At 39.6% G+C, this 24,025-nt stretch overlaps 1 protein-coding gene across 1 annotated transcript in view; it reads left to right on the forward strand.

Annotated features, from left to right (window-relative positions):
• Positions 1-24,025, forward strand: part of jakmip2 (janus kinase and microtubule interacting protein 2) — a 31,816-nt gene that overhangs the window by 3,879 nt on the left and 3,912 nt on the right. The window contains exons 2-21 of the mRNA XM_037687872.1: positions 8,902-9,138; positions 9,228-9,482; positions 9,609-9,851; positions 11,403-11,612; positions 13,229-13,327; positions 13,496-13,642; positions 13,722-13,862; positions 14,800-14,856; positions 16,654-16,776; positions 17,183-17,311; positions 18,293-18,376; positions 18,922-18,984; positions 19,240-19,338; positions 20,403-20,504; positions 20,626-20,679; positions 22,537-22,602; positions 22,695-22,763; positions 23,358-23,435; positions 23,626-23,676; positions 23,839-23,991. Of these exons, the coding sequence (XP_037543800.1) occupies positions 9,010-9,138; positions 9,228-9,482; positions 9,609-9,851; positions 11,403-11,612; positions 13,229-13,327; positions 13,496-13,642; positions 13,722-13,862; positions 14,800-14,856; positions 16,654-16,776; positions 17,183-17,311; positions 18,293-18,376; positions 18,922-18,984; positions 19,240-19,338; positions 20,403-20,504; positions 20,626-20,679; positions 22,537-22,602; positions 22,695-22,763; positions 23,358-23,435; positions 23,626-23,676; positions 23,839-23,991 (2,352 nt within the window). The 5' untranslated portion in view covers positions 8,902-9,009. The remainder of the gene's footprint in view (positions 1-8,901; positions 9,139-9,227; positions 9,483-9,608; positions 9,852-11,402; positions 11,613-13,228; positions 13,328-13,495; positions 13,643-13,721; positions 13,863-14,799; positions 14,857-16,653; positions 16,777-17,182; positions 17,312-18,292; positions 18,377-18,921; positions 18,985-19,239; positions 19,339-20,402; positions 20,505-20,625; positions 20,680-22,536; positions 22,603-22,694; positions 22,764-23,357; positions 23,436-23,625; positions 23,677-23,838; positions 23,992-24,025) is intronic.

Raw genomic sequence — 24,025 nt, forward strand, 5'->3', positions numbered from 1 at the left:
ACACACACACACACACACACACACACACACACACACACACACACACATTTTTTGCCCCTCTCCCCTCAGGCTGAAGGTTGAGGAGCATTAAGTGTAGAACTACTAGACTGCTTCTACCCTGGGGCTGTTAGACTCATGAATATTTAATCAGGATAAATCACTGAAAAATAAATAAATAAATCACATCATGTTGCTGCTGATCTTTTTCATGTTGCTGTGTTCATTCGTGCTCATCTGCTCACACTGACTCATGTTCGTGCTGCTGTTTGTCGTATTGTTTCTATGGTTTTTAATGCCATTAGTGCTTAGTGTATTTTTAGTTTATGTTTTTCTTAGTTCATATCTTAGACCTTATTACTGTTTTTCTTTTACATTTTATTGTGGGACGTAACTGGGACCCTGTGTACATAATCTCATTCCACCACATGTGGTGTGAATGACAAAGAAACTCTGATTCTATTCTTAAGAAGAAAATAACTGAATTGGCTATGCGTATTAAACAAATAAATACTCTCAATTTATATAGACATTAAATTATTCAAATATTTCACTTGTTTGTTCTGCAACTAAATGCTTCTCCAATGCAGTAAAAATTGTCATAATACTGAAATCAAAGGGCTGGCCTTATACCAGCAGTGTGGCATGCATGTTGGCTGTGCAGAACATTGTATGCTTCTTTTTTGGCTCCCATGGTAACAGATTTTATAGTTCACGCCATCTGTTAGTCTCATGTCTCAGTTGTTGTTGAGAGTTTAATTGTATTGCCTATTTATCTCAAGTGTGATATAAGTGTCAGAAAAGTGGTATGTGCATGTAGGTATATGCAGGGGTGGAAGTAACAAATTACAAATACTCACATTACTGTAATTAAGTACCGTATTTTCCGGCATATAAGTCGCTCCGGAGTATAAGTTGCATCAAACAAAAAAAGCATCACGAAGAGGAAAAAAAAACAAAAAAAAACACGTATAAGTTGCTTCGGTGTATAAGTCACATTTATTATGAGTTTATTTATTTAATGGTCAAAACAGCTTCATTTCGCCTGGGTGGCGCAGCGCCATCTGTCCATCAATTTATCGCGGCTGGTGCAGCTAGCTCTCTGGCGTTCCTCTGCCTGCACTAGCTGAGTGAAGTGAGTGTGCACGGGAGGACTCACTGTTGCAGTTCTCCGCAATGTAAATCGTCAGTCAAAAATTGCGTTATGAATATGGAAAGAAAAAAAACATATATAAATTTGCTTCCGAGTATAAGTTACAAGACTGATATGCAAAAATCTGCGACTTATACGCCAGAAAATACGGTAGATTTTTGGGATACTTGTACTTTTATTTAGTATTTCTTCCAAGTGCGTAATTTTACTCATACTTAAGTACAATTTAGACCATGTAATCTACTTCGCTACCTTTAAAAATCATAAGTACTACAGAGTACGGCCGCAATTTGAATTAATATTCAAACCGTTCATCTGCATCTTTGTAGCCAATAAGGCTCAGATTGCGAACGCGCCAATTACCTATAACTTAAGCAAAAGACAACTCTGTAGAGTAGAGAGTCATTTATGGACTGAATATTTGGAGAAAAAGCCAAAATGGAGACAGAAGACAACACTGTCAGAGAAAATGACAAATAAAGGCCGAGGACGAGTGCCCGTGGTCGTACTTGGAGGAATGTTTCATGTACAGAGGGCAAAGAGGAGACAGTAGTCATAGTACATACAGTAGTCTACCAGGAAGTTACTGATCACTACCCCCCCAAGAGAGACGTGTATTGGGCAGCAGTGTGAGCGCCTGGGTGTGACGAAGCTAAAGGTTTTGGTGGCATGAAGCTCGTTAGCCCATAAAAAAAACAAAAACAAAAACAAACAAACTATTCTTTGGGTCAAGAAATACCGTGCAAAATTATCAAACGCTTTTAGTTACATTTAGGATTTCTTTAAGCCACAATTTATAATGTGATCTTCCAATATTGTTTTTTTGACATCTTCCAAAATTAGAAAAGTCCCAGTTATTCTCCACTTTTGGTGCATTGTCCTTCTTGGAAAAATAGTAACATTTAACAAAAGTATAACAGAAATTTGAATGATACCAATCTCTTAATGAAACCACAAGAACTTCTGGCTTGGGACCGCAGGTTCAAGTTCGTTGCTTTTTCACTTTTTTTTCCTGCTTTTCTTTCACTCATCTGATACCGTTTCAATATATAATCAAATTCATGGTGCTGTAATGGAAACACATTCAGTTTGTACCGGTTAAACACCACTGAACTCTACCTGTGGATGCAGGCATAGAGGAAGACCTCTGTCTAAAGTCCATTGTTTTGCTTACCAGAACTTTGCATGTAAGCAGTAGTGGTTTTAAACACCAGGTAATACGTTAGAAGAAGAAAAGACGTAAAAAAAAGTAATAAATCAAGAAAAGAGCTGAGAGTCAGAGCCGTCACTGTACGATTGAAATTAAAAAGATGTAGGGGCTGAGTTGCAGTTGCGTAGTGCGCCCAAAAGTGACAATTTAAGGGTTGATTGAGTGTTGATAAAAACATGAACAGCTGAGATGAAGATAGTTCTCAGGTCCCGAACTCAAAATGATAAGACACCTTTTCATGTGGGTGATGGCTAACCAAGCTTGGCTATTATGTTGGTCAACAAAACACAAAAAGGCAGGAGGGGGACATGTTATAATCCCAAGTAAAAGTGGCATCATCAACATTGGTAGTACCAAGGAACAATTTAGTAACACCATTGAACACAATAGAGAAACACAGAGGTTTGGAAGCTATTTCAGTTAATTATATCATGTTTCTGCTTGTAATGTTGTTTGAACCCACATACAGACAGATAACAGGAGACTCCCAAGTAAAACTAAGTAATTGAGTTTATTTTTACAAGCAAAACAAAAAGCTGACACGGTAGCAAAACTTAGTTTAGGTAGGAGACAACAAGAGGCGCAGTCACAGAGCTTGACAGCACAAGTCACAGATGACAAATACGCACAAGGACGCTGAATAAATACAGACACTAATGAGACATGATGACAAACACCTGGGGCGATTGGGATTGGAGACAGGTGTGACAGGAGCTGAACAAGAAGGAGGGGGAACACTGGGGAGTGCATGAAACACGAGGTACAGAAAAGACAGGACAAAACACAGAAATACCACATTTTAATCCAGCAGGAAAATGTATAACATATGCAGAGCACTAGGTGCTGAGGACCAGTGTTGGGACTACTGTGCTAAATAGTCAAACACCAACCTTTAAGAAAACCCCTCCTAAATAATAAAAAAAATATATATATTTATTGTAGCTATCTGTACAATTAGGTATTTAAAAAAAGTGTTGAGCATTATTTTACAGGTAGATGTAGAAATAAAAAAGAGTTAAAGATGCCTGTTTATTAATCGTATCACTAATGGAACAAAACTGTAAAATAATCTTAAATCTTCACACGGATAATATCTATTAAGTACTCAGAATGAAGAGTAATACTAAAAAATATATTTAATTCAATTCTGTTTATTTATATAGTGCCAAATCGCAACAGAGGTTCTCTCAGGGCACTGTACGAAAATATTCACATATACACGAATGCTAATTAGTAAAAGTTTTCTATCTAAGGAAGGAAGCCAGCAGACGTGTTGAATCCTCACTTTGTTACAGTCTCCCATCCTGAGCAAGCACAAAGGCAACAGTGGAAAGGAAAAACTCCCTTTTAACAGTAAGAAACTTCCAGCAGAACCAGGCTCAGGACAAGCTTCCCTGTATAACAGGCAATATGTACATTGGAGGCCTTTGGTGTACAGGTCTCTTATTGGCCTGCTTCCGCATTATTTATGTACTTTTATTCGAAGAATGGATAGTAGTTATGCCGTACACTCTAAGGACTGTTTGCATCTTAATGTTCCTCGTGTGCGAACAGAAAAGGGCAAGAAAGCTTTTAGCTTTTCTGCCCCCTCAGCTTAGAATGACTTGCAAGCTGAATTAAAACTGAACTGAGAAACAAACACAGATCCAGGTCCAGATGTAGGTGCAGGTGTACCCCCGATTGGAAAAAAGACAAAGACAAAAAAAAAAATACAAATACAAAACAGGTAGAAATACAAAACAGTTAGAGTAGAGCAAGTAAAGACAGCAGCAGAGTGAATAAAAAATGTGGTCAATTTGTCCTCCAGCAGTCTAAGCCTATGGCAGCATAACTAAGGGATAGCCCAGGAAACCCAAGCCAACCTTAACTATAGGATTTATCAAAAAGAAAAGACTTAAGCCTAATCCTAAAAGTAGACAATGTGTCAGCCTCACAGACAGAAACTGGAAGTTGGTTCTACAAAAGAGGAGCCTGATAACTAAAAGCTCTGCTTCCCATTTTGCTTTAGGAAACTCTAGGAACCACAAGTAAACCTGCAATCTGAGAGCGAAGTGCTCTGGAACGTTGAGTTCTATAATATAAGATGGAGCTAGGTTGTTGAGGGCTTTGTAGGTTAGCAGTAAGATTTTGAATTATATTCTGAATTTAACAGGGAGCCAGTAGAGAAGCTAAAACCGGAGAGATACGATCTTTCCTATCAATTCTCATTAAAACTCTGGCAGCAGTATTTTGGATCAACTGAAGATTTGTTGAATAAGTATTTGGACACTCAGATAATAAACAATTGCAATTAGTCTAACCTAGGGGTGCACCGATAAATCAGCCAGCCAATTTATCGGCCCCGATTTCCTTAATTTTGGAAAATCGGAAATCGACCGATACTTGCATGAGAAACTGATTTTATCGATTTTTTTTTAGTTTTAACAACAATTGTTTAAACTTCATTTATATTTCAGATCACAACCTCATGGCTAGTTAAAACAAGTTTGTATTGTTTCTAGGATATTGTTCAAGGGTATGTTTTTCAACAAAATAAGATTGAAAATTGAAGGTGCATTGTGACCTTACAACACCTGACAGTGTCGATTATAAATCAAAATCGGTATCGGCCAAAATCGGAATTGGCAGGTCAGACTTTTTAGAAATCGGTGATTGGCCAGAAAACTGCAATCGGTGCACCCCTAACCTAGACGTGATAAATGTTTAAAAACTGTTTAAAAACAGAAACAAAATTCAGAATAGTGTAGACAGAGGCTCCGTCCAGCTACAGTGCTTAGAGTTAGTCCATGCGTGGGATGATTATGTTCCTGTTCACAAACATGTGCATGTGTTTGTTTAACCAGCAGACTCTTTCCCAGTGTCTGAAAATGGACTATGACAATAATCAGATCAACTCAGGATCATTGCATATTCATATCCAGTTGAGCCAACAAAACTGGATTCCATGAATAAAATGTAGGTTAACACAAGATTAGTGATTATGGTGAATTATGAATGGCTTTCCATGATGTCAATCTGATTGAAGTTGAACATAGACAATTTATTTGAGAATCGTTATTACCACTGTTACTTCAATTTTTGTTCCTAAGCACAGTTATTTTTGTACATGTTCTAGTTAAGCATGATGAGTTAAACTTTAAATAAAGTAATGACAGTAAGACGGATGTTTAGGTTGACGTTGTAACTTCAAACCTGTTGTGCCCAACTTTAACCCTACACTTGAAATAAGCTCTTTTATATTTCTAAGCATCTATTGAGGAAACTGTTCAAATGAATGTTGATCTGATGAAAGCCTTTCAAAAGATCCTGGAATAGTTCAAACCAAAGAGGCCATGCCAACTTAATGTAATGACTGCTTCTTCTATAATCTTCAACTCAAAATCTAGTTATGTCATCTGTCTGCAGATTATGACAAATGTGTCTAACTGTTCGGAAATCAACTTGGTAGTGCACAAAGCTTGTGGTTTATCCATGGATAGATAATAAAAATATCTCTAATAAAACATAAATAAACATGACAGGTTTTAAAAGCTTTTAAGTTATAGGTAATGTTAATTATTACTCCTTTGATCGCAGAATTCTACCGGTTTGTGTGCACATTTGAATGATTTTCGGTTGTCAGTTTTAGTGTGGTGTCATAATGACATTCTTGGTGTGATTGCGGATTATGCTTGTGTTCCACAGATGACATCAGATTGGGTTTAGGGGAGTTTTGCAGCTGTGTGAACTCATCATCACCCTCAAAGCTGTTTTTACATAACATTCCACAAGTGTCTGAATCAGTTCCTGTTTTCGTAATGAAGGAACTGATGAGGTTCACAATTCTTATCCATGTGCCTTGCACTGGAGTTTTAAAAAGTTTAACATTAATTTCTGTGACAATACCTCACCGTGTCCAATCAGATGGGATCACACACAGTCAAAATGGAGTTGCCATGTGTTAGACGATCCAATGGTCCTTTAGGGTGCATTCACACCAGCCCTGTTTAGTCCGCTTTAATCGAACTCTAGCTCATTTTCCTAGAAAGTCCGGTTCGTTTAGGGAGGTGTGAACGTGCCATCGAACTCTGTCACGGAACAAAAAGGCAAAGTCTGGCCCGGGCTAAAACCTAGGTCTCGGTCTGGTATAAGAGAACTCCAGCGCGGTTCGAGTACAGTGTGAATGTAAACAGACCGGACCCCGCTCCGCAGGACAAACAAACACGCATTTCTCTTACCTCATATGGAGCCGTCAGCTGCCTTGTGTGGAAAAACAATATTCTCCGTGGTCTTCTGTCTCATCTTCTGCTCATGCTGAGTCCATTTTTGAAAAATGACAAAATATAACTCCTAAAATTGCTAAAACTTGATGCCACTTCATTTTTATTTTTATTTACAGAAGAAGAAGAAGAAGACGTGTCTTCAGAGGTTTTCGTGTTGTTTCTTTCAGTAAGTTCTTGGCGCAGCGCCCCCACAGGCGAGTGGGGGAATAGGTTGGTTCAACAGGTTGACTCGACTGCACAGTGCAGTGTGAATGCAAACGCACCAGCTCAAATGTAAACAAAAGGTCATGAATATTGGTCCCGAACCGAACCGAGTCTACCGGACTATCTGGTGTGAAAACGACCTTAGAGTGATCGGCAGCTTGAGGTCTGTTTTTAGTTCAAGTTTCCACACCACCTGTCCTGACAGGTTGTAAAACGAACCCCTGTTCAAGATCAGAGCCAGAGCTTCTTTATTTGTCATTCGCACCACATGTGGTAAATGTGGTGGAACGAAATTGTGTAAACAGGGTCCCAGCTACCATCCATCCATTATCTTTACCCGCTTCTTCCATTTTGGGTCACGGGGGTTGCCGGTGCCCATGTCCAGCAATCACTGTGCGAGGGGTGGGGTACACCCTGGACGGGTCGCAAGTCCATCACAGGGCCACATAGAGACAAACGAGACAAACAACCATTCACACTGTCACTCACACCTAGGGACAATTTTAGAGTTACCAATCAGCCTAACATGCATGTTTTTGGTCTGTGGGAGGAAACCGGAGTCCATCCATCCATCCATTATCTTTACCCGTTTATTCCATTTTGGGTCACGGGGGTCGCTGGTGCCCATGTCCAGCAATCACTGTGCGAGGGGCGGGGTACACCCTGGACGGGTCGCAAGTCCATCACAGGGCCACATAGAGACAAACGAGACAAACAATCATTCACTCTCTCACTCACACCTAGGGACAATTTAGAGTTACCAATCAGCCTAACATGCATGTTTTTGGTCTGTGGGAGGAAACCGGAGTACCTGGAGAAAACCCACGCATGCACGGAGAGAACATGCAAACTCCACCCAGAAAGGCCCCTGGACCGGGGTTTGAACCAGGGACCTTCTCGCTGAGAGGCAGCAGCTCTACCAGTTGTGCCACCGTGCTGCCCGGTCCCAGCTACATCCAACAATAAAAATATAAAAGAAAAACAGCAAGAAGATCTAAGATATGTACTAAGAAAAACATTAAAAATAATACGCTGAACAGCAGCACAAACATGAATCTGTGAGTACGAATGAACACATCATCATGAAACAGATCAGCAGCAACATAGTGATTTTTTTCACAGTGATTATCCTGGTTAGAGATTCATGAGTCAAACAGCATCAGGGTAGAAACTGTTCCTCAGTCTAGTGGTTCTACACTTAATGCTCTTCAACCTCCTTCGTGAGGGGAGCAGGGCAATAAGTGTGTCGGTTAATGATGTCCAGTTAACCAGTGAATACAGGGTGCAGTGGTGGGTACGATAATCACAGCCAGTTATGAATCTTAATGCACCATGATAGACAGCATCCAACATCTGCAGGATTCTTGTAGGAGCGTTCATGTAAATAATGTCACCGTAATCAATGGAAGGAAGGAAAGTCACAGATAAAAAGGCGTTTCCTAGCATTCAAAGTTAGACAGGATCTGTTTCTGAAAAAGAAACCCAGTTTAACTTTCAGTTTCTTTACTAGGTTTTCCACATGGAGCTTAAAAGAGAGATGCGAGTTGACCAAGATACCCAAATATTTACCTGTATAGGAATCAACTAACTCAATGGGGACACCATTTGAGGATAAAATCAGAGGGTGAACTGCTGGGACCGACTTCCTGTTTGAAAAAAGCATCCGTTTGGTTTTGTTGGCATTTAGGACAAGTTTGAGGCGGAACAAATCAGACTGGATGTTGTCAAATGCAGATTGCAAAAGCTGGAAAGCCTTAATAACTGTTTGAGTTCAACAATAAACAACTGTGTCATCAGCATAGAAATGTATAGACGCATCAGGGATGTTTTGACCTACATTACCTATGTAGATTGTAAAGAGGGTGGGTCCTAAGACTGAGCCTTGAGGTACACCATTGTTGACTGTTAAATAGCTGGAGGAAGTACCATTATGTTGAACACATTATACTTTTTAGTAGGTTTATGGTTATAAATGAAGCAACTTCTTAACTTGATAATTTAGGTGTGTGCCAGTGTAAAAAGTTTTTATATTTGCATTATATAATGTCTCTTTTGTTTCTTCTGTTTTCTCCTAGCCCTTGTGTTTAACAGGAGAATGAGGAGGAGGAGGAACTGGAAAACTTGGAAAGTTTCTCTGAAATCTCAATGAAAGTATCAGGAGAGCCTCTCTAGTGTTTCAATCAATGGCTAAGAAAAGCCGTACGAAGGGCGAGAAGCCCGAAGCACTCATTTCTGCCTTACAGGCCGCCAATGAAGATCTCAGGTCCAAACTGACTGATATTCAGATCGAGCTACACCAAGAAAAATGCAAGGTATTCGGAAATACTTTTGAAAAGTTTAAATATTTACTTCGAATACTTCAATTCAATGCATTTCTTTCCCCCTTTGCTTCTTTCAAAAGGTGAGCAAGTTGGAGCGAGACAAGGTGCAGGAGGTGAAACGGGCGCGAGAGCAGGAGCAGCATCGGCACACTGCCATGCTAACGGAGCAGCGAGCCAAGTGGCACGAGGAAAAGCAAAAGGAGCTGCAGGCTCTTAGGGAAAACCTGACCCGGCAGCACGAGCAGGAGCTGGCTCGCCACGCCAAAATCAAAGATCAAGAGAATCAGAGGCTGAAAGCGGCCATCAGCGCCATGCGTGATGGTAGTGGAGAAAAGGTAAGTGAGAGAAACTAAATTAGCGCATGAAACAAAAACTATTCCCTTTTTGTCTAAAACAAATACATTTTGTAAACAAAATCAGCTTTATCAATGTCAATACCTCTTTATGCAATCTCTCTCCAGGTGCGCACAGCACTGACTCTTGAAGCGAAAGAGGACGCGCGCCGCTTCTTTGACCAGGAGAGAGTGAAGCTCCTACAGGAAATAGCTGAGCTGAAATCTACGAAGAAGCAGACCGATGAAGCACTTAGCAACATGATCCAGGCAGACAAGATGAAGGCTGGAGACCTGCGGGTTGAACACCAGCAGCATCAGGAGCAAATCTCCAAGATCAAGTGGGATTGTGAGAAGGATATCCGCAGACTGGTAGGTACAGTTACTGCTACCAGATGTCTGGATACCAAATACTTTATCAATACACATTATATAAATGAGGAGCTTTGGGCAACAAACTGAAACATGCCATAATAACAAAGCATGAGATTAACTTATTATTCAGTCAAAGCAGGTGAAATCATGTCAATATTTTTTATATGCCCATCGAAAGATGGATGTTTTTTGGTATACAGTAATCCCTCGTTTATTGTGAGGGTTACGCCCCCCACCCCGTATTAAGTGAAAATCTGTGACGTTATATTTATTTTAGTACAAAGTATTTATATATATTTTAAGGCTTTAGAAACCCTTCCCACACTCTTGCAATCGTGTTCTAAATTCTTAAACCTACTAATTTTAACAACACACTTAGATGTAGCTACTAAATTTAACTCACCAGCTGGGCAAAACAGCAACGGCTTGGTTCTGCTCTGACTTGGTTCCGTTTTGATGGACCCCTGCCAGTTCTGGTCAACTCTCAGGGTCTGGAGGTCTGGTTCTGCTCCAGTTCTGGTTTGGTTCTGTGCAGCCCTTTAGCGCTGAAGTGCATTGGGGGGCTTCGGGTGGTCGGCGCGGGACTGGTGGTCCAATTGTGCTGCGGTCCGATAAAGAGATGAAAAAAGTCCCGGTGGGCTCTACAGGGAGTGTCCCCACTCTGAAGTCTCTGTGGGCCAGTTAGCAGTTCTCAAGTTTGCAATGTATCTGGTCCAGTTCCTGGTGGGTTCCATGTGGCTCTCTATATCCGCTGGGTGCCAAAGTCACTGTAAAGGACCTAACTTTTTCAGATCAGATCAAAACTTTCCCTCTTCGTATTTCAACAGAAGGCAACGGGGCTGTTGGCTTCTGGGAAATGCAGTTCTTATGAGTGGCAATACAAGATAGGCTTATTGAGAGAAAACTACACAATGGCAGTGCATGTCCGAAGTATTTTATTTTCTTGTTAACATTTTACTGTACAGTATCCAGTACTGTCCCCAATCACAGGAGTTGACAATCATGTGTTGTGTACAATTTTTTTCCCCAGTTTTCAATCCTTCTTTGAAAAACCGCAAAAGAGCGAGTTTGCGAAAGTCGAACCGTGAAGTAGCGAGGGAATCCTGTAGTCCCAGTCTGTAAACTTTCTCTTTTCAAGCTCATGACTTCTGATTTGCTCAAGATAGTTCAATGAACTTTCATACACATATGCATCATTATTAGAAAGAGTGTTGCATACACTGTTCATAACCCCAGCTCCAAGTTTAAGGTCATACATACAGGTCAAATGTTATACGAGGTCTTTGCTTGTCCTGGCCTTAACTTTTGATTTAGTCAAGATAATTTAACAAAACTTGATACACTTTAGTACCACAGCTAGACCACATGTAGTGTAATCTCTAGCAACCCAGCTCTATGGTCAAGGTCACAAATCAAGGTCAAATCTTATACAAGTTATTTTCTTGTCTGGCCTATTGCTATAGATCACTGTATTGCTGCATAGTAGTCTGTCGATGAGCGTATAATGTGCAGTTCTCTTGCTAAACAATATTTCCTTCTTCCTGATAGGTTGATGAAATCAAATCTAAAGACCGCACCATTTTTGCTCTAGAGAAGGAACTGGAGTCGACAGCAGGCTACTTACAGAAGCTGCAGCTTCAGAAGGACGCCTTGGATGAACAACTGTTCCTGGTCAAGGAGGCTGAGTGCGGCCTGGGAAGCCCAAAACGAGAGATTCCAGGCAGAGCTGGAGATGGAGCAGAGCACTGTGGGAGCCCTGTAAGTGGACCAATAACTGGGGGAGTTTTATCCATTTAAACCAAAGTTAAATCAGAATTCATTTATTTAGTCCTAGATGGCCTCGGTATGAATTTACTAGAACGCAATGCCTAAAAAATGTATATACGCTTAATGAAAAAAATCATATAAAAGAAAAAAATAAGATAAATAGAAACAACTATTAAAACTTTATTTAAATAAGATAAAATATAACATTTTCACTTTAGTGTCAGATTTTTTGATTTCAGCTCGTAAAATGTTCCATAAAAAGCAGCAGAAGGATCTCTAAAGCCTTCAGATGATTTAAATTCAGTGGGGATAAACTGCAAAAATGTGTTTGGCGACTGAAAAGCTAAAGATGACAAAAAGGCTCAAACAAATCAGCCAGACAAAAAGGTGCACAGTTTAGATATGCAAATTATAAAACCTTTAAATCAAGTCAAGGATGGATTGGGAGGGATGGGTTAATTTACGGTGTGGTCTTTTTATGTTTGCACATGGTGTTTTTGTGATGATTCTACTGTCAGCTGTCAAATGAATCCTTACTGCTTTTTTCTCAACTTCCTACAAAATACTAATTCATAACTTCTACATTTATATAATTAAAAGTGGTGAGGGAAGTGGTGGCGCAGATGTTAGAGAAGTTGGGTACCGACGGTACCGACAACATCAAAAATGTGGGTGGGATAGGTGAAACACCCACACCTGCCCCCAACTTCCTTTGGGCCCTTGATCAAGGCCCTTAACCTCCACCATGTGCTCCTCCATGCGCCCTGGATAGCTGCTCTCTGCTCCACACAGCGGACTGTGGTAGCTCGGTGGTCTGTAGTTGTGTCAGGAAGGACATCTTGTGTAAAAAAAAATTGCCAAGTCTTTGTGTGACTAAAGCCCTATTCGCACAGGATTAGTTTTACCTAGGGACCAATGCTATTTGTAATAATTATGTGAGATTGTCTGTGTTTTTAATCCCGTGCGAATCAATCATGTCAGTAATTTGTAAAGTAAAAATTCCCCATATTTTATATATTTTGCTGAACTCCGAGGTCTTGTGATAATACTAATCCAATGCGAATAGGCATCTCTGTGATTTGGAAAGAAATGGGCAGGATCAGATACTCAATTAGGCGTTTTTTGTTTCCTGGGCGCATTTTTATTTGCTTTTGGCAAAGGAGGCTGCATTGGAGTGCATAAATAACCTTTTGTGTCCCGGACCAGCAAAAGCCTATCGACCCATAACGGTCGCCAAAAAAAGAAAAGGCTGAAGAGAAGGAGCAAAATCATATTCAAATGGTGGCAATGGTGAAGTTACGCAATACACAGCGCATTAACATCATATCCAGAAGATGTCCGTAAAGTTCAGCTAAATCTCAGGCTTTGGTTATCCCGTGCGAATGTGCCACATAAAAAGCAGATGTTGGGGAGTAATTTATTTATTACATGTGGTCTCTACGTAAAACTAATCCCGTGTGAATAGGGCTTTTGTTCGCTGTGGTGACCCTTAACACAGGGAGCAGCCGAAAGAAGAAAAATAAATTAAAAGTGTTTTTTTTTGTTTTAACTGAGTGACGATGGATTTTCAATGAAAGTTTAGTTTATAGATTATTTATGTATTTCAGGACATGAGGAGAAATCAGAGACGCGTTGCTGAACTCAACTCAACCATTCGCAAGTTGGAGGATCGCAACTCACTGTTGGGTGATGAGAGAAGCGAACTGGTACGCACAAATTGTTAAAAAATGGGTTATCACTGACTGAAACTAGAAACAAAATCTTTCTTTTTTATATGTGTTGTTTTTTTGCAGGGGGGTTTACCTCAAACCTCCTGGCTTTAGTCTCTCTGTTTTTTTTGGGCACCGATGAATATGAACTTTTCTCTCCAACAGCTGAAGCGAGTTCGGGAGTCAGAAAAGCAGTGCAAGCCCCTGCTGGATAAGAACAAGCTCCTGAACAAGAGGAACGATGATTTAACACAGACCATCCAGAAACTGGAGGAGAAACTGAAGAGTCTGACGAAGGAAAACCTTGAAATGGTCAGAGCAAAATCAAACTATCATCATGCTGGGTTTATAAGATGATTAACAGCTGATTTCTCTCTTCATGTCATCACAGAAGGAGAGGATAGGCTCTCACCCTCCTCTCAAGAAGCTGAAGTCCCTGAATGACCTGGACCAAGCCCATGATGACCAGGAAATAGCTTTTCTAAAACTTCAAGTCCTGGAGCAGCAGAGCATGATTGATGAACTGACAAGAGTATGTTTGTTCAAACTTGACATTTGTTGCATTTTTGACATTTATATTTTTTGTTATGGATTCTGAAAAGCTCTTTGTGAGCCTGTGGCGCTGCAACGCAAGGTTCACCGAGGTGAAACGCACAATCGTGATAACACTTTTCTGATTTAAAGTCCAATTTAAACTGAAGTATGGATGATATTGATGCATAGTATATATTCACTGTTTGGGCTTTATTTTTCATTTTAAAACAATGATCTTATATCTTAATCTTGACCATATATAAAAAAATGTAAATAAATAGCAAATATTGTGCAGTGGAAAGTTAAAAGAATGGACAGCTTGTTAAGTTAGGAGACTTTTTAAGATTAAGATATTTGTGTAAAGGTTTTTTCTATCAGTCTTCCTTGATAATTGTTTGCCCTTTTTAATTAAAATTTTATGACTATTAAGTAAAGTTACAAACAACTGAAAATGGGGTTTGCAAATTGTTTCCGTAGTGTAGTCCTGGTCTGTACTACAGGTACTTGGAAGGTAGAATATTATAGTTTTCTGCATTTTAGCTATAAAAACAGTAAATCTAGGAGCTTATTAACATAGTTCTTGTCTTTTACCACTAAAGGAAATAAAAACTGGGCATCACCTGAACTACCAGGATGGTGAGATGTCTCTCCTAAAGGCAGAGTAACAAGTAACATACCAGTGTGGGGAAAAAGCAGCTGTGGAAGAACAAAAATCCAAACAATATGTTCCACACAGAGTTGGAAAACAAAAAGTCGAGAAACATTCTGAAAACAATTTACAAATATTTGGCTAACATAAGTCATTTCAGTTGCAAAGCATCAAACTTTGTACAAACTGTTCTGGAAAAAGCGAATGATGGAATTGTTTGCACCAACACTGTGCCATGTTTTTATTGTTGTGTCATCTTATGCCTTTTTATTGTGTCTTGGTCCAGGATCGTGAAAAGCTGCTAAGAAAGAAAAGGCATAAAAGAAGTTCAAGGCCAATAAAGGTAAATACAATTAGTCTGTCACAATACTATTATTATTATATTAAAAAAAATACAAGTTTACAAGTTTAACAAGACACTAAAAAGTATCATGGTTGTCAGAGATTTAGGACACAGAATGCGGAATGCAAGGAATTTAATTAAAACAAAGTAATTTATTCAATAAAGCAAAGGGTGGACGTGGCAGCAACATTACAGGTTCTCAGGAGAAACAACTTAACGGAAAGACCGTGACTGGCATGGATACCAACCATGCAGAACGGGTGAAAGGTGGAACAAAGATTGAATGAATGCAGCAGGGATAAATGGAAAGTGAGGCACCTGGGTGATTACTAACTGGGGACAGGTGAGTGACAGATTGAAGAGACACTGTGGAGACTGACTTAACGGTGCAACATACTCCATCTGTGCCGAACAGTTGACACGTGGTTGCAGAATGTACGTGTGCACATACACTTTTCATAGTCCATGAAACACAGATGCAGAGCTCCTGGGAAACCCCTCCTGCTGCAGTATATGTGACCATGTGGGTTTCTTTCCACCAGTCTCCACTTTGTCCCTACATCCACTGTTTGACCCCAAATCTATCATGAAGAAAGCGCCACACTTCAGCAGACAGACTCCTCCATACACAATGTTTGCTTGACCTCCATCCAGGAGGTTTTGGTCATTTGAATAATTTAGTGTATTTGTTTAGTCATACAGCTAAATGTCCAAATGTATTTCCGCATTGATGAACACGCCCACAAACTTCTGACCAATCGCACAATACTTGGTGGAATCGCCTGTGAAAAAAAAAGGCCCGTGCCTTCTGTCGAGAAGAGACAGGCGAAGCTGCTTTCAGAACAAAATGACGTAATTTTTGACACACAACTGCATCAATGAGAACCAATTTTGGCACTTCAGATGGAGAATGCAAGACCCTTAAGGGTGAGTAAGAAGCAATACAAGAATACCAAAAACAACCCTAACAATATAGTACAAAAACACAGACTGGACTAGATCTAAACTGAGAAGGAAAAGAACAGAACTGAAGTAAAAAATGATAATGTAAACACAATAATTCCAAGAGACAGAAAGCAAAACTAAGACACCTGATCGCAAAGCACAAATAACCAAATAAGTCAAAATCATGACATATTGCAATATATATACATATATAGACAACAATAATAATAATAATAATAATCATTTTATTTAAAAAGCGCCTTTCAGGACACCCAAGGACACTTTACAGTAAGAAACATATCAGAAAGATTGTGTAAAAGCAAACAACAAGAACAGTGCAAAGATCAACAGGAATAAATTGAGATATAAAATACATAAAGAATATAAAATGCATAAAGAATATAAAATACATACAGCAGAGTTAAGGATAAGCGAGTCTAAAGAGATGTGTTTTCAGAGCAGTCTTGAACAGAGAAAGAGAGGTGGTGTTTCGTGAGTCAGGGGGTAGAGAGTTCCAGAGATGAGGGGCAGAGCAGGTGAAGACCCTGCTCCCCATGGTGGAGAGGCGGGCAGAGGGTACATGGAGGTGCGAGAGGGGATGGAGATGTGTAGGATGTCAGATAGGTACGGAGGGGCAAGATTGTGGATAGCTTTGAAGGTGAGAAGAAGAATTTTGAAGATAATGCGTGATTTAACCAGGAGCCAGTGGAGCTGCTGCAGGACAGGAGAGATGTGGTTATAGGAGGAGGTTTGAGTGATGACACGGGCAGCTGAGTTGTGGACCATTTGTAGCTTCAAATTAGCATTAAAGTTGTTCATATACGAAAATTTTAAACAATTTTCTTTCTGCAGAGACACATTGTTGTAGACACATTTTTTGGCTACGATGAAGAGTCTATGGACTCTGAGACATCCTCAGTGGCTTCATTCCGCATGGACAGAACCCCGGCTACCCCTGATGAAGACATGGGCGAGGTAAGAGCTTTTATGTGCAGGATCGCTGCCTGGACCTTTCCCTGTGGAGGTTACATGTTCTCTTTGTGCATGTTTGGGTTTTCTCTAGGAACGTTGGAATCCTCCCACTGACAAAGAACATTTATGTTAGGTTAACTGATAACTCTACCTTGGCAGTTGGTGGAGAGTGTGAGTGGTTGTCTGCCTTGTTTGTCTCTTTGTGGCGCTGTGATAGCCCTGCAACCTCTCCACAGTGTACACCTTGCCTTTTGCGCGATTGCTGGAGCTTGGCACCAGCTCCCTCCCTGCAAAGGGAATAAGCGGGTAAAATAAAATGAATGGATGGATTACCATCTACTCACCAGAGGTGATTATGTTTGTCTTGAAAAATCATAACCTTTGGTCTCTTGTCTCTGTGTCAAACAAGGGTATTGCCAATGAAGAGTCAGAGTTACGTTTCCGTCAGCTGACGAGGGAATATCAGGCATTACAGCGAGCCTATGCCTTGCTGCAGGAACAAAAAGGGGGCATGCTGGATGCAGAGATTGAAGCTAAGGTACAAACATGTGAAAAGGTGATGCAATGTTCAACCAGTGCCTACTTCTGTAATAAAATTATACAAACAATAACTTTCACTTCAATTTATTTATATAGTGCCAAATCACAACAGAAGTCTTCTCAGGGCACTGAACAGAAACGTTCACATAAATTAAAAAAGTCAATTAGTAAAAGTTCGCTATCTAAGGAAGCCAGCAGATTGTGCTGAATCTTCACTTCATCACAGTCTTCCATCCTGAGCAAGCACAAAGGTAACAGTGGAAAGGAAAATCTCCCTTTTAACAGGAAGAAACCTCCAGCAGAACCAGTCAGGACGAGCGGGCATCTGCTTTGACCGACTGGGGTTTGAGAGGAACAGGAAGGAGAAACAAAGAAAGAATGGCAGGTCCAGGTGGACTTTCTATTGGAAGAAAGACAAAAATAATGTTTAGGATATAAATAATTACAAATACAAGCAGGTAGAGTAGAGCGAGTAAAGACAGCAGCAGAGAGAGTAAATGTCAATTTGTCCTCCAGCAGTCTCAGCCTATAGCAGCATATTTAAGGGATAGCTCAAGAAACCCAAGCCAACCCTAACTATAGGATTTATCAAAAAGGAAAGTCTTAAGCCGTCTTAAAACTGGACAATGTGTCAGCCTTATGAACAGAAACTGGAAGTTGGTTCCACAAGAGAGGAGCCTGATAACTGAAAGCTCTGCCTCCCATTCTACATTTGGAAACTCTAGGAACCACAAGTAAGCCTGCAGTCTGAGAGTGAAGTGCTCTGTTAGGAAAATATGGAACAATAAGTTCTGTAATGTAAGATGGAGCTAGGTTGTTGAGAGCTTTGTACGTTAGAAGCAAGAATTTGAATTCAATTCTGAATTTCATTTACATTTTCTTTTGTTACAGAATAGTTCTCTGCTTAAAGAAGAAATGGACTTAACATAGATTTGAATGTAGGAATATCATTTTATAGACTGCTTTGTTGTTGTTTCAGGCTCATGAACAAATTCAAGCTGATGTTCTCAGGTATAAAGCCAAAATAGAGGATTTGGAGAAGGAACTAACCTTAAAGGGACAGGTAAGATATGCAACAAGATAACAAGATGATTAAAGGCACAGTATATGCGTTTACCCTGTGGGGGAGTTAAAGTCTCAAGATTGGCAAGTTCTCAAAAGAATCAGTGAGACCAAACTTAAACTGTGTGTTTGAGTTGATTCTAAGTGTATAGAACTATTCAGCAATCTACACCAACAGTTCTGATTCAGGTTTTAGACGTAAAGACAAATCAGCAGTGGTCAATTCTGAAGAGTTTCAACAGAGCAACACTAAACTTTGTCACGTGAAAAAAAGTTGTTATAAAAATAAATCAACCTTACATTGAGAAAAATACATGCAATGGTCAAATTTTATTAAGAGCTCACCTAAAATATATTGTTCTTTTTTTTTGTTCTCTTAAGGTTTATTCTTTACTAAACGGAAAATACCGTAAAGGCAGAAAAGTAGTTAAAAAATAGCTTTAATTTGAATAACTTAAAATGTGACCATTTTATGTACCTTATAAAAGACTTCGAGCTGCATTTTACACATTGAAATGGCTTAAATGGTGACAATCTGTGTTTCAGGACTCCAAATGGGTTGAGGAAAAGCAACTCTTCTTACGACGGAACCAGGAGTTGTTGGATAAGGTTAGACTTGACTTCTGGTTTTTCAAAACAGCTGATTTTTTTTCTTCTGTTTTCCAAAATGTTCAGGTTTAGTTTGTGCAGTAAGTCAAGTTAAATTTATTTATAAATCACATTCTAAAACAGCAGCTGTTACCAATGTACTTATCAATAAAAAAAATCAGTGGCGATGTGTTCAATGTCAGTGTTCATTAGTTGTCAAAAGGAGAGGTAAAAATCAGATTTTTAGTCAGAAAAATGCTTCTTTATGTTGCTCAGGTGGAAAAGCTAGAGTCGGACTGCAGTCGACTTCAACAGGAGCTTCAAGACTCCAGAGACCAGAATGAACTTTTGGAGTTCAGGATTTTAGAGCTGGAGGTAAGCTCAGATAAAAAATTGACTTATTTCATTAAATACATGTCAGTCATGTGAAAAAATAAGATAATTAATGTACAGCTCTTTAAAGTAATTCCTACAGAGAACAGAATAATGCTTTCAAAGAAAAGCAAGACAAATCAGGATTTCAGAGATGACTCATTGCACTGGCTCACTCACACACACACACACACACACACACACACACACACACACACACACGTTTGTCTTGCTCTCTTTATGTGGACTTTGCATTGACGTCCATTAATTTTTCATTAATTTCTATAGCCTAACCCTGACCCTTACCCTAACCGTTACCAGTACATACCTAACCCTAACCATTACCAGTACATCCCTAACCCTAACCATTACCAGTATATCCCTAACCCATTCTCAATTCACACCTTAGTCCTAATCGTAACCCCTAACCCACCAACAACACTTGAACCTGATGGGGACCAGGTTTTGGTCCCCACAAAGAGCAGTTGGTCCTCACAATGTGTTGGAAAAATGAGCCTTATAAAGTAATATAAACACACAGACACACACACACTCCTTGCTGCAGGGTTTCAAATAGTACATATCTTTATATTTCAGCTGCCAAATGACCTTTCTTTGTTGCTGAAGTGGTTTGTAAGACTGCCTCCACCTGTCAGTCAAGCAAAAGTCAAGCTGCATGTCGTTTTTTTAAATGTATTTGTGCCGCAGCTCAGAAACTGATGGAGGTTTATGATGGTTTAAGTTGCCACCTTGTCGACACAGTGGGGAAGACGTGCCCAACGCAGCACCAGAGAGAACTTTTCCACAGCACAACAAATTCCATTAGAGTTTTACAAACCAAAATGATCAGACCCAACAAAGTTCAGTCAGGTCCTCTGGACGTTTTTTTTGTTGTTGTTGTTGTTATTGAGACGTTTCGTCCTTCATCCAAAGGACTTCATCAGTCCGAGGAGCCACAACAAACTTGAGTCCCACAAGCAGCAAGCCCACACAGTGGATCAATCTCATCAATCACAAAATGATCAGAGTTTAGCTTTTTGATTAGTGGAATGTATATTTTGTTTCAGGAGCGTGAAAGAAGGTCCCCTCCGTTCAACCATCTGAGGATGCATCCGTTCTCTGAGGGAGTCAGTGCGCTGCAGATCTACTGTATGAAGGAAGGGGTCAAGGTGAGTGACAACCGATGCTTCATTACTTTGAGCTAGTAGGTCTTTTCTTTCAACCAATGCACAGATATCAGATAGAGTTAAAAGCTGTGCTTAACCACATTTTATCTTGTTTATTTCACAGGATGTATGCATACCGGACCTCATCAAACTACTAGACATCCTTGGAGACAATGGGGTAAATTATGTTTAACCTACCATATTTTTTGCCATAGAAGTCGCACAATTTTGCATAAATTTGCAAGTCCTGCGACTTATACACTGAAGTGACTAATATACATTCCCCCCCCATATTTATAACTCAATTTTTGGCTGAGATCTGATGATTTCATCCATTCTGACATCAAAAATATGAACACTAACATTTTCAGCCGCTAGAGGGCCCTCGACCAATATGTCGAACCAAGTGTCTCATTAATAGGTCAAAGTGGCTATTACTGAGACACTTGGCTTGCCATACAGGGCCACCTTGGTCTCGCTCCACAACTCCTGGAGCAAACGTCAAATCAGCTGCATTTCGCCTGGGCGGCGTGGCAAAATGCAGCTGATTTGACCATTAAAGTGCATTTATTAAGGAAAAGTTAAATTGAGACACACCTTTACTATAATGTCGAGCAAATAAATAATTGTTTTTAGGTGTTCATCTTGTTAAATTTCGACAAAATGCACAATGAGTCCTCCCTGTCCGCCAGGGGTGCCCAAAGTGGGGCCCGCGGGTCAAAGTTGGCCCGCCAAGCTTCCTCATCACTATATTAAAATTTCCTTTCAAGAATCAACGTGTTTACACAGTCATTCCAAGTTTAATGTTAGATGGAAAGTTGGCCCAATGACTACTGTAATGACACTACACAGATGGAATGACTAATGTGTGCATAAATTTTTTAAAATTTTAATAATTTATATTTTATTTTGACAGACTCCATACTGTCTCTCGGTAATTTCTTGCTGCTGAATAACATTTCCTTTGACAAAGCTGAGCATCATGTAGGTGCCCATCACGCACCCTTCTTGAGCAACACTAAATTTTAACTAGGCATCTCTGAAAAATTAAGAAACCAACATTAGGATTTTGTAAAGAAGCAGTTCTCAAACCTTAGAGTCACCAAAATATTGAATACATTTTGAATAAATATGGAATAAATGACAACAGTCTCCAACGGGCCTGTAAAATCTATCATTTTTTTGCACGAGTCACGCCACCTGTCAATCAATCCAGTGGGCACATCAGCGACTGACTAGTCAGTCACTGACCAGTTAGCAACCTCAATTTGTCCTGAAGTGAACGTCCCTTACCTGTAAAGATGCAGTAATGTTGCATTAAAAACGTTTGCAGTCGGAGATTTCAATAATAATTGAGTTTACATGTTTTGTTTCATGTTAATCAGCTGTAATAAACCTTTGTAAAATACAACAAAATGCAGGAAATGGCATCTACTTTATTCAAAATTCTCTGTAAATAATAAATAAATAGACTTTACTTAAAAAATTATTTGTATTTCATGTATTATATTATTGCATTTGGTCTCGCAGCCCTCTGATAGATTTTAAATTTGGTCCTTTCAGAGAAAAAGTTTGGGCACCCCTGCTCTACGCACTCCCACTTCTGCGAATCAATTTTTGAAATGCAGCTGATTTGACCGTCAAATTGCATTTATCAAGGAAAAGTTAATCTGAAACACAACTTTGCTATAATTTCGAGCAAATAAATAGTTTTTAAGTGTTAATCTTGTTAAATTCTTGTTAAAGCCTTCCTCTGCACGCTCCCACAGCCGCCATTTGGCAACCAATCGATTTTTGGCACACCAGCCCACATTTCCGGGTTGTCAGTGGTGATGCATAATAGATGCGACTTATACAGTGAAGTGACATATTTAAGTTTTTGTTCCACTTTATTACATTTTTTAACTGATGCAACTTAAACCGCGGTGCGACATGTACGGCAGCAAGTACGGTAATTTATTAGCTTGCAATACTGAAACAGGCATGCAATTAAATACATTTTTTGTTGTTGTTGTTCTTGGTGTTGTTTTTACAGAACTTAAGAAATGAGGAACAAGTGGCCATTATCCAGGCCAGCACTGTGTTGTCACTAGCAGAAAAGGTAAGATTAGGACTAACGGCCTGGTCGTGTGATGTTAGAATAAAGGATTCTGTGCTTCTGTGACTCACGTTTGGATGCATGTCACCCTCTAGTGGATACAGCAGATAGAAGGGACAGAGGCAGCACTGCATCAGAAGATGATGGACCTGGAGATAGAGATGGTAGGCCATAAAAATATACATGAGCATACTTTACCTATGATGTTTTTGGAAATGTTACAATGTGAAATTATGTATTCAAACTGTTCCTGTTCACTAGTCATTTAACATAAATAAGTGAGTTAAATATCTGCTCAGACATATTTTAAGTAGTGGCAAATATTTGTCTATTTATTTCCATTGACCCATTGATTTTCAGACATACAAAACTTTTTTCTTTTTTTTTTTATGATCTTTGTTACTCCTGGTAATCAGTTAAACTGTATCTGGGATGATTTACTCCATTGTTTACTGAGTACACTTCAATAGCCACAGTTGTGTTCTAGCAAAATAACCTCAGGTACAACCAGATGTTTGCTTAGCGAGTGCATCGACAATATGACTGTCCTATCTCACAGCAAAAGATCAGAATTGCTCTTGTTCAAGTTTCACAAATTTTACTTTTCCTTATTTCATCTAATTCCTGCTGAGTTAAAACATTATAAATAGACTGCATTATATTACGGGTCCAAATTGTAGTTCTGCTATAAAGTGAAGCAGTATACTTTTAATGTTTCATTACACTTGCAATATCCTCTTGTCAATGATTGTGTGCAGGATATGTTCTGCAAACAGAAAGGATATCTGGAAGAAGAGCTGGACTACAGGAAACAGGCCCTGGATCAAGCTTACATGGTGAATGTAACTTCCTAAAACAAAATCGTGCCAATATTTTAGCCTGCAACATCGGTTTTTGCTGTATTTTTTATTTAAATACATTGTCTGCATGTTGTGGTTGAAGGACGCAGGTTCAGTGATGTTTAATTTCATGGATTTATTTACGATAGGCAAACAAATGGCAGCTCTTGTTCTCTTCTTTCTACAGCAAATTCAGGAGTTGGAAGCAACGTTATACAACGCACTCCAGCAGGACAAGGTTTTAGCTTTTGCAAATGGATGTTATGAATGTCTCATATTTTAATTAAACAGATTAACATTTCATATAAATAAATAAATAAACTCCAGGAAAGTTGTAGAACAGTACAAATGGACAGTTTTCCAAAGGCTGAAACCATTATATGAATGTATCTTCTTCCAGGTGATAAAATACGATGAGCCTCTGAATGAGCTTCAGAAAGACGAGCTGCGAATGGCCGTGGAGAAGCTGAGGAGGCAGATGCTGAGGAAGAGCCGAGAGTACGACTGCCAGATCCTCCAGGAGAGGATGGAGCTGCTGCACCAGGCCCACCAGGTCTGCCTGTCTTACAGCACTGGTTCTGACATAA

Source organism: Nematolebias whitei, chromosome 14, assembly GCF_014905685.2.
Source record: "Nematolebias whitei isolate Nwh7 chromosome 14, NemWhi1, whole genome shotgun sequence".
Taxonomy (NCBI): domain Eukaryota; kingdom Metazoa; phylum Chordata; class Actinopteri; order Cyprinodontiformes; family Rivulidae; genus Nematolebias; species Nematolebias whitei.